This window comes from Lolium perenne, chromosome 2 (assembly GCF_019359855.2).
Source record: "Lolium perenne isolate Kyuss_39 chromosome 2, Kyuss_2.0, whole genome shotgun sequence".
NCBI classification, from domain to species: Eukaryota; Viridiplantae; Streptophyta; class Magnoliopsida; order Poales; family Poaceae; genus Lolium; species Lolium perenne.
In genome coordinates, this window is record NC_067245.2 from 142,779,198 (window position 1) to 142,790,722 (window position 11,525).

General features: G+C 48.1%; 1 protein-coding gene across 1 annotated transcript; it reads left to right on the plus strand.

The window, feature by feature from the left end:
* The first annotated feature begins 4,501 nt into the window (after positions 1-4,501).
* On the plus strand, positions 4,502-5,698 carry LOC127330154 (uncharacterized). Its single transcript, XM_051356475.2, has 3 exons — positions 4,502-4,998; positions 5,083-5,157; positions 5,220-5,698. Exons 1-3 carry the CDS (start codon positions 4,901-4,903, stop codon positions 5,527-5,529), a joined length of 483 nt encoding a protein of 160 aa, XP_051212435.1. The 5' UTR covers positions 4,502-4,900; the 3' UTR covers positions 5,530-5,698.
* Positions 5,699-11,525: the final 5,827 nt, after the last annotated feature.

The window sequence follows — 11,525 nt, forward strand, 5'->3', positions numbered from 1 at the left end:
TCAAAACGAGCGGTCAAATGTTGGGCTCCTCCAAAAATCGTCAAAAATTAGAGGTGGGCTATGTAGAATATTTGAAGGATGTTGTTAAAATTTGGAGTCAAACGGGCGCCGGAAAGTTGTCAAAATTTGGGCAAAAAGATGGGTCAGAATTGACCGAAACTGCACAGCACATATACATGGCCGACACTGCCCGTGTGAAAAGGCCGGCACTGCCGGGGTGATGCGGACGGTAGTGCCGCTTGGGTCTTGCCGGAACTGCCGGTGAGTGTAGTTTGGTGGAGATCTAGTGGTGCTTGCGTAAATTTTGCCTGAGCTGAATCGGACGTGCGCGAGTGGATTGGAGCTGCTTGGCCGCCTGGATTCGATCTGGAGCGCGTGCGTGGAGCAGCTCGAGCGGAGCAGGCGCGTGGGGTACGGGAGGTTGGTGGCCGGCGGGGCAGTGGCCTGGGGCGAGCGTGGAGGAGGTGAGGCGGGCGCGCGCGGTGGTGCGGCCTCTGCCGAGCCTGTGAGGTGGTGGCGTCGACCGGAGGAGCGGGGCCAGGGGCAGCAGGTGCGCGCGATGCAGAGTGAGCTGGGGCGGCCGAGCTGAGCGGGGCGGCTTGGGCCTGGGTGCGCCCGCGCATGGAGGGAGCTGGCGGCCGCGTGGCGATGTGTTGGCTTGGTCTCGCACGAGTGGAGGCGTGCAAGGCGCGTGGAGGTGAGGCCTGGCCGGAGCTGTCGGCAGGCGGCGTGAGCGGGGGAGTGGGCGTCCAGGCGGGGGCAGCGGATGGCGGTGGTGGCCTGAGCTGGGCGGAGGAGCAGCGGAGGTGGCCGGCGGCAGTGCCGGTATGAACGGGCCGGCAGTGCACGAACTCGACGAGCTGGGGATGAACTGAGCGGGAATTGAGCCAAAAATTCGTCGATTCTAAGAGATTTAGAAGGAATTTGACCGCGAATTTGGAGAGGATGTAGATCAACACTAGAGACAACAGATCTATGGACCAAAACCATAAAAAACTCAACAAATCCAGAGATCGAAATTCGAGCTATTTTTTGGGGCAAAATTTTTGAGAAATTTTTTGGGCGAAATTGGTGAAATTGGAGGGTCAAATTCGTGGCAGCCTTTGCTCTGATACCATATGATGCGGGCTGAGCCCGTGTGGGTTGCCCGATCTCACGAATTGACTCGGGTGAGTGTGATTGCGCAGGGGGGTTCGCGGGGAAGTGGATGAACGCGAAGAACTCGATACAAACACACGCACACACACAAATCGGTTATTCTCGTTGGCCCGAACCACCAACTCGATAGAGGTTGCAACAAAAGACCTTCCGGTAGAAGTCCCGCAAAGAGATCGACGAATCGAACCCGAGAGATCTAGAAGGGTGAAAATACCGGAAGGTTGATGGACATGCAAGCAAAATACCAAATAAGGTAGAAGTGCAAGCAAAAGATCAACAAACGGTAGAAGTCACCAAAGAGATCACCAAGGTTCGATAAGGAGGGATACAATAGATGGTTAATCTAAGGTGGGGGTTTCCCAAATCCACAAAGGGATAATAGAGGCATAAGCCAATTCATCTAAACATCATCTCTAACCTAATGAAAGTGGGGGTGGGTGCCTATTTATAGGGAACCACTAAGGAGGGGCAGTTTGGTAATTGGGTACAAACAGCCAGGGCCACTGATGGGCAGATGGACGGTCTAGATGCGATGCTGACTTGTTGGGCAACAGTGCCGGTGGAGGCAGGGCGGCAGTGCCAGCGTGGGCGTCGAGCTGGTGGCTTGGCGGCGATGCACTCCACTCCGGTGCGATGCTCGGCGGCAGTGCCGGCCTGGGGTGGGCAGCTGTGCCGGCCCTGGAGCTCCCAGCTCCTTTTCCTCCTTCTCTTCCATGCCTCCGTGACATCTGCCTTGCGTCCTCGGGTCTCCGTGGCATTTTCTCTTCCCTCCGTACTTGTCGTCGAGTTCCTATCATCAAGAAGTGACGGAGTATGAAGTAGTATATCATTCCAAATAGGCGATTCGAGGCACGCGTAAAGGAGAAGATTCATCTTTGTGTGCCGTCTTAGCGATGAAACACATGATGCGGTGAAGACCGAAAGTCGCCCCGTATCTCTTGGATTAGGATCCACATGTCTCTCGAGTTCTAGAGCAATCCTATTCCTAGAAGACAACTATCAAAATCAAATTTACGTAAATTTCCGTGCATATTAGATCCATCCCCAACACACTGGGTATAACTGATGTGTTAGACCCAGAAAATTCAGCTACTTTGTACATAATTTATTAGAACTAGGAGCAACTTGGTACGAATTGGGGAGCAGCTTGGCAGATTTTATGGAGCAACTTAGTAGCAACCTAAAAATAGGCAATTTAACAGCTTCATGGCTACAAAATTTAATTGTCCTTAGGGGGGCGACTTAACAGTAAATAGTGAGCGACTTAGAAGCTACCTAGAAAGCAACTTAGCATCAATGTACGCCCAAGTTAAACATTACCAGAAATCACCTTAACAAAGAAGTAGTAAGTTAATTAAAATGGATAAGAAAATTACATTGGTAAGGGGCGTAGGATTGCGCTCGCGCTAGGCGTCGTCGGCATCGCCACCTGCTCGAGCTAGGCGCCATGGTATTCTCTATCACCGCACTCGAGATGGTACTGGTTGTGCGGCCCTAGACAAACACTTTAAGCATGTTGTCAAGGAAACTTCATCAGAATAGTGACCAACTTATGTATGTTGCTTGGAAACGAAAACATAGATAGATTGTACCAATACCCAATAATTAAGCATACCGAGAAGAATCAACTTAATTAATCTTCAATACTCAACTTAAGTACGTTCACAAGGCAACTAATTAAACTAGTTGACAATACTTATGCACGTTGCTCGAAAGGAATACCTAGATAGATTGTACCAATACTCAAAAACTTAAGCATGCTCGAGGAATCAAATCAATTAATATCACTACTTAACTTAAGCATGTTGGCAAGACAACTAAATAAACCAGTGGACAACTTATGTATGATGCTCAAGAGGACACATATATAGATTGTACCAAACCCAACAACTTAAGCATGCTCGCAGAATCAACTTAATTGATTTCAGTACACAACTTAACCATAGTGATAAAACAACTTAGGTAAATTGCTAGACAACTAATCCATATAGCTCAAAAAGGAATCAGAAGAATTAAAACTACCCCTATAGATACCTACAATATGTCCAATTTGCCTATTACAATCAGAACAACTAGGTAGTGGTGAGTAACATAAGGAGCCGAGGCGCTCTCTATTCCATACTCCTTATTCATGAATTCAATGTCTTCAGTTTCCAAACTCGTAATAGCTAAGAGTTCCCCGGAATTGTCACTCATCCTTAAACATGTAAATGCTGACAAGTTTTTGGGCGAGGATAAGGATGGTTCCCCGCTACCGCATGAACTTCTCGTAAATGCAGTTATTTCCACGTTACCAGATTTCAAGCTTAAAAAGCATGTTTCTAATTAAAATTCATTGTTAAGCTCAGGAAGGCCATTAGTTGTTTAACCAAAAATTAAAGGGTTAATTGGATCTATGTCACTCTAATTTTTACCACTTGGAGAAATGCCATTACAAAAATTGAACTTGGGTATATGCCACTCCAACTCTCAGATACCTCTACACGTGTCATTTCCTCCAATACATGGATGTATCCAGTCTATATGCGGATGTGTACATGTTTATGCCAATAGTTTCTTTGTTTACTTCTCCTGGTCAAATACCACGCAACCTAGCCAGCTCGCCCGCAAAACTCACCCCGCCCCCCAATTCCCAAAACTACATAGGTGACGAACCCTAACTACCGGCAGCAGCGGCGGCCGGACGAAGGCGAGTGACGGCGGTTGCTAGCGGAGGCGACCCACGCCGGTGTCTGGTGGCCGTGCCCCCCGACAGACTTGTGCTGAGCGCCGCCGCCGTCGCTTCCAGATGCGGCTGTGGAGGGCCGCCCCAGCTTGAGGTGTGCGCCGCCAGAAGAAGGCGAACGACGGCGGTTGCTGGCGGAGACGAGCCACGCTGGTGTCTGGTGGCCACGCCTCCCGACGGAGTTGTGCTGGGCGCCGCCATTGTGGCTTGAGGTGTGCGTCGCCGTGGCTGGTGGCGCGCTCGACGCGGCCAAAGGAGAGGGCGCAACAGTAGGATGAAGCTGACCCCAGTGTGCCTGCCCATGGAGTTGCCAATCCCGGAGTCACCATAGGAGTAAGTGCATGGCTTCTCTGTCTCAACTCTATGTTTCTTGAATGTACAGATAGTTGTAGGCTCAAATTGACTATGTTCTATGCAATTTTTCCTGAATTTGTAGGCTTGAATTGACGAATAATTTTAGCTTAGACCTTGTTATTCAAGGGTTTGTGCTGACGGAACCAAACGGTAGAAAATCATATGTGAAAAACAATTAGATGGAATGTAACCTCGGATGATTTCACGATGGATATGCTTATGGATGGATTAACTGTAGCCGTGTGGTATTTTAACATGATTCTTTGGAGCACTGAACATGAGGCAGATGTTACTTTGCTAGATCTAAAATTTGTCAAAAGGCACATTGTCAACTTACAAAATCGCACATGTACTTGTAGAGTTTGGCAAGTTTCTGAAAAGTCGTGCATGCATGTACTTTCTTTCATTTGTAGCATCAATGGTGCTGAGATTCAGAAATATGTAGATGATTACTATTCCGTGGAGAAGTTCAAGGCAACATATGTTGGGAGAATTCCATCCATGACCGACAAGTGACAATGGATAACTGTGGATTTGGGATTCAAGGTGCACCCTCCTTTGCAGAAGGCAGTGGCTGGTAGACCAAGAGTTCAAATAATTAGAGGGTGGCTAGAACCTGGTAGGAAAATAGTCAAGTGTAAGAGATGCAAGGAGCCTGGCCACATGAAAAAGACATGCAAAGTTCCTGATCCTAAGTATGTGGCTGTAGATGATGATATACATGAAGGTGTACCAGATCCATCTACACCGACAACAAAAAGGTGATTCAGTAGTTAGTTATGTTTCTGAATCTTTTTTTTCATAACTTATATATGTAAAAATGATTTCTCTTTTCCTTGTTGTAGGAAGAAAGATGATGAAACAGCTGCTACCATGGATGGTCATGTATCAGATGATGAAATTCTTATCAACCTCATAAGGTAAATTGATGCACTTGTCTAATCTTTCATTACTCAATCTAAACCACATGTTTTCGTTGCAGGAAAAAGGCTAGAACAACTCCGCAAAAGCCCAACACACCAGCCAAGAAGAAGACACCTATCAAGAGAGCTACAACACAAGAGAAGGCCAAGAATAAAACTCATGTGAAGAAAGGTTCATCACAAGAAAAGGTCAAGAAGAAGACACCTGTAAGGAAACCTACCACGCAAGAGAAGGCGAAGAAAAAGACACCGGTGAAGAATAGCAAGAAGAATGTTCCATTTGCGCCTATTTTACCTCCACCTCCACCTTCAACAGTGCAGCCTACGTTTGGTGCAAAAATTAGCCTTCTTTACTGGCTTGGTGGCTAATGGTTGTTCATTCAATTGTTCCGCTTGAAATTGCTTTTGATACTAGATATGTTAACTATTTGCTATGGATCAGTATTGAATCGTGCTTGTGAACCTGTCTGTTAAATCATTCTTGTGAACCTATTATGTAAACTACTATGACTGTTAATCTATGAAAACTTGTGCTGAAATGCTGTCGAAGTTTTGCGCAATCTGGTGTTAAGTTTCTGGACAGAAATTTGCATGTCTGAAACTTGAACAACAGACTTAAATCACGGTTTTTGATTTTCTGTATTTTTTTCAGATTTTTCTAAGAAATTCAAATTTTGGCCAAAATTTGAACTTTTTTGAAATTTTTGGCGCCCGAAAATGTCAAATATGCTGCCAAAAGTTAAAAATGGTGGCATTATGGTAAATATGTATGTACACACTAAAATACATGTATTATTTGAACCGTTATTCCTTTCAAGTGCACAAAATGGCATACATAGAGGCATATCTAGCCATGGGCAGCCCGGCCCGAACGGCCCGGCTCGGCCCGAAATTCCCGGGCTAGGCAGCTCCTGGCGTGACCACTGGGCCGGGTCTGGGCTGGAAATTCAGCCCGAATGGTAAATCAGGCTGGGCCTGGGTACCATTTTAAGCCCGAATTTGGCTCGGCCTGGCCCGACCATCTATTCCACCATTTGCCTGAATCAGTCCAGTAGAGGCCCAACTTAGGTAGGACTGTCGGTGCCCTAACCGCACGCATAAACGAGCCCCCAATCCCCCATCGCGCCGCACTCCTCGCTCTATCTCCTCCGAGTGCGAACAGAGAGCGATGGCGTCACCCCTGATCTGCTCGCCCTAGGTGACAAGGGATTAAATTGTCAATGCCTACAGGTTGTAGACTTGGGTTTTCGTGGAAGTAGAGGGCAAGTAGATCCAGTGGGTCGCTCTCTTATCATGTGGTATCCTCCTTTGTTGATGCCCGATCTTTCACAGCGAGAACCTGGGGTAGAGAATCCTCCCAACAACGCGATGAACGCAGCCTGGAGAAGAGGGAACGAATCCAGCAAGCAACGGATCGATGAACGATATGCCTCAAACCAAGAGCTAGACAATCCTTGATGAACACAAAAACCTTCGCAGCGGATAGTATAGATAAACGGCATCGCCGTACCCCCGGAGGGATGATACACGTGAACACACACAATGGGGGAAACCCTAATATTTAGATTAAACTTGTTCTATCCTAAACCCTAGCCGCCCCACCTCCTTATATGAGGGGGAGGTGGCCGGCCAGCCCTTGCTGGGCTGGGGCGCCCCTCTATGGGCCTAACCCTAGTTGGATTGGACAGGCCCAAATCCAACTGACTCACTAATAACCCTAATTTGGCCCACCACATGACCTGGCTACATTATTATCTCCTAATAATAAGATTATAATAAAGTATTGGTACAACCTTAGACCCAAATATCATATCAATGGCTGTCCTAGAGTACCAGGCCCGGATATCCATATCATCTCTCCCCTTCTTCAAGAAGCGTTGTCCCCAACGCGTGAGGGTCTTCTGGAAAAAGGTGACGTGATATGAACATGACACGTCCTCGCCGTCCTCAAGTCTTGCTTGCCTTCCACACCACATCCTCCCTCGCGGCCTTCTCGACTTGATACAGCACTTGGCGCCTCCTTTCTTCTCCATATGAGCTTGGACTTCGGCGCCAATTCCTTCTTCTTGCGAGGTTTTGATGGAACCCTGTGTCGATGTACATGACCCTACATAAGATGTGTAATGCCTGGGCCACATAAATGTCTCACACATCCATCCTTGCCTCGATGCATCCGCGGTGTCGCGGAAAACTGGACTGCAGTACTCCTAGCACGGTAGTGCCGCTGCCCACTCCACTGACGCGATGCGCCACAGCCGGTCTAGACGCCGGTTGACCGGATATACGACCGGTCGGTCCGGTTGTGACCGGGTCTGGGACCGGATCCTGACCGGGACGTCACGACGTCTCACAGAACATGCTGCGGTTGGCATCAGCGCATAAGACGGTCTGAACCGGGCTCACCCGGCGCCTGGTCCGGTTGGACCGGGCCTGTGGCCGGGCTGAAACACCATCAGCACTGGCTTCTCTAACCTTCTCGCCTCCCACTCCTCCCACGCGCATCTGCGCCATATGTACTGGAACATCATCAACACAAACATCATCAGTTTGCATACTAGCATCAACACAAACTGGAACTGTAGCACATGCTGCAACATCCACATCAACAACAAGTGTAGCTTCATCCAGCTTGTCACCAACAAGAACTAACTTGTCATCTACAGGCATGGCTGAAACATCACCAACATCAATGGTCGGAACATCATGCACATTTAGCTGCACTTTAGGCCTGTGCAACTTCTCCTTACGCACCACTAACTCCACATCGGACTTGATATCATCACCCAAAGGCTTCAAAGTCCACTTTTTGCCACCATGCATAAAAGAATATGTATTTGCTCGGCCAGCATGTGTCACATTGCGATCATACTGCCAAGGACGCCCAAGTAGCAATCCACACACCTCCAGTGGCAACACATCGCACTTTATCTCATCAATATAATCATCAACTGTAAATGGCACACGCACCTTGTGAGTAATCTTCAGCATACCACAGCTATTCAACCACTCAAGACGTTTAGGTTCAGGAAAACGCCATGTAGACAACCCCAATGCTGCCACCATCGCCTTGCTAATGCCATTAGTACAGCTACCACCATCAATCATCAACTTGCAAGCCTTGCCCTTGATAATGCACTGAGTCTGAAACAAACTCCACCGCTGACTCTTGTCAACTGTCTTGCAAGCATCATCTTGTACCTTCTTGAGTTGCATATTCAGCCCGCTCAATGGTACATCCTCCTCAACAGTCACAATAGTGCTCTTGGTATCAGAGCCAGGTTTCCTCTCCTCAGTGACTGCCTGTACTGAAACAACCTCCTTCACGGTAGTGTTAGAACATGCCGCCGTTTTATTCAAGAGTGGAAACTTAAAGTACTTACGCAGAAACTGCTTGAAATCTGCCCAATTAGACCGTAGTCCAATGACACCCTGGACAATCAGAAAATCACGGTACCAAGCAGCCAGAACATCATCAACACGCCTGTATGCAACATCAAATTCAAATTGGTCACGGAATGTACTTTCCAAGTCCTTGCATCTCTCAAAACCACCGTCAATATTTGACTCCCAAAATTGGTATTCCATCGGTGTCGCAGAACTTGCTAACCTCCATTTGATTGTAGATGCGTCAAATGGTATATGCGACCTTATACCGAGATAGTCATAGTATATGTCTGACATCCAACCCATAGCACGCACACGTAATGTAAGTGCAGACGGAACTGAAAGGATCGTATGCCGCACCTAGAGGGGGGGTGAATAGGTGCTACCCAATTTTTAGTTCTTTTTCAATTTAGGCTTGATACAAAGGTAAATTCTCTAGATATGCAACTACGTGAATTTACCTATATGACAAGGTAATCAACTACGCAAGATATAGCTACACAATATAAGAGATAGAATAGGATAGAGGTAACAGAGAGTGGAGCACGCGATGACACGGAGATGATTCCTGTAGTTCCCTTCCTTTGCAAGAAGGTACGTCTACGTTTGGAGGAGTGTGGTTGCTACGAAAGCCAAACCAATAGCCACGAAGGCTTCACTCAGATCTCCTGTGAGCAACGCCACGAAGGCCTAGCCCACTTCCACTAAAGGATTTCCTCGAGGCGGAAACCGGGCCTTTACAAGGTTCTTGGGGCACACATCCACAACCGAATTGGAGGCTCCCAAATATGTAGCAATACAACAATCAACAACAACACATCAACAACAATCAACTAGGGATCCAAAGAGGAACACTAGCAAGAGGGCCGTCAAACAAATGAGGGGGAAATGTAAATCGCTTCGGTGAGGATGTAGATCGGTGTCTTCTCCTTCGAATCTCCAAAGATCAAGAGCTTTGGTTGGGGGAGGAAGGAGATCTTGCAAATCTTGTGTTCTTGAGGTGGCTCTAATGGAGGTGAGACTTGGCAGAATTTTGTGCAATGATTGAGCAAGGAGCAAGGTAGAAGAAGGGGGTATAAATACCCCTCTCCAAAATCCAGCCGTTGGGGCTTCCGGGGGGCCGGATAATCCGGCCTAAGTAAGGGCCGGATAATCCGGCCCCCCGGAAAATCCGGCCTCAGGGACAGAACCTGGTAAATATCCGGCCAAATGTCGGGCCCCTGTACTGAGCTGCTTTTCTTCTGGTCCTTAGCGGATAATCCGGCCCTGGGACAAATCCGGGCAAATGTTCGGCCCCTGTCCAGGGGTATAGTGAGCCACAACCCCTCAAGTCCTTAGCCGAAAAATGGGGGCCGGATATTTTGGAAATATCCGGCCCGGATTATCCGGCCTGGTGATCCTGTTACAGCTTCTTTTTTACACGACTAACCACATCCATCACACATACAAATGTATCTATATAATCCCTGTACCACTTAAACAAACATTAGTGTATCACATACATTGACATCAAACACACAAAACATAATATGAGAGATGTTCTTTCAGGAACAACATCAGCAGTAGCCAGCTTCGCCGGAGAAACGACCGCAACAACAGGGGAAAACGCCGGAGAAACATCAGAAATAGCAGCAGGCTTCCCGGCCCAGCACCCGGCCGAACCGGCCTGGGAACCGGCTGGACCGGCCCAGAGCCCGGTCAAACCGGCCTGGGCGACGGCACGACCGGCCTGGGGCCCGGTCAGACCGGCCAGGTGGCCGGCCGCGCAGCTGAGCGGCCCAATAACGGCGCCGGTTGGCGTCAGCACCTGGTCCGGTCCAGGCCGGGTGGACCCGGTCTGGAGCCCGGTTGACCGGGCGGTTGACCGGCCCGCCCGGTTCTGGAGCCGGTAGGCTGGCCCCTGGCACCGGGGCGCGTCGCGAACCTCCGTCTTCTTCCCGATTCCAGACGTGAAATTTTGCGATTTGGACCTCCAAAACAGCCATGGACGACCTCCAAACTGCACCAAACAACGCCAAACTTGACTGCCTTTGTTTGGAACAAATTGCAGCGCTGTGTAGATGCACTTGACTGCACATTAAGAACACGCGGTGACACAACAATAGTTTGAGCTTCAGAAGGATAAGCATCAAAACCATCAATGTCATAATCATCTTCATCTGGAGCATTTGGATCAACATCATCTCCAGTTTCATACTCATTGTCCTCATTAATAATCATCACTTTACGGTTAGGACAATCTCTCTTAAAGTGACCCTTTCCACCACATGTATGACAAGCCATATCGCGGTTGCGCGCCGTTGACATGTTAGAACTAGTTCTACTTGCTGCAGGAACGGGCTTCTTTGTGTTAGACACATTTGAGACCGGCTTGCTAGACGACGTAGAAACATCCGCGGGGCGCAAAGATGGCGCCATGGAGGGTGTCGTCCGAGGCATGTGACAAGGGATTAACTTGTCAATGCCTATGGATTGTAGGCTAGGGTTTAGTTAGAAGTAGAGGGCAAGTAGATCTCGAAGGTTTCAGCCGAAAAGTACTCGACGATTATGAAAACTAGGGTTTGCAGACAATGATTCCATTGATTCTTCGTCCCTCGACTCCCCCTTTATATAGGAGGTGGAGCCGAGGGATTCGTGCTATACAAATTTACAGAGTCCGGGACGGTTTCTAACTCATCCCGCCAGATTACAAACAACACTCCCTATTACAACTCTATCTTTCCTTAGTAAATCTTGGGCTCCCGAATCTTCTTATTCTTCAGGTATTGGGCCTCCAGTAAACCCCGGGTACTATCTTCGGCAGGCCCATTTGGCATGCCTATGTCAGTAGCCCCCGAGATTTTCTTGAATCGTAGAGTCAGGGAAAATCTCCACTGTTTATTTTTATTCGGAAGCTTTAACTTTTTATACTTCTTCACATAAAATTCTATATTGTACAGGGATAATGGTAATTGGGGCTAGTTCATCTGACGGATCAGGTA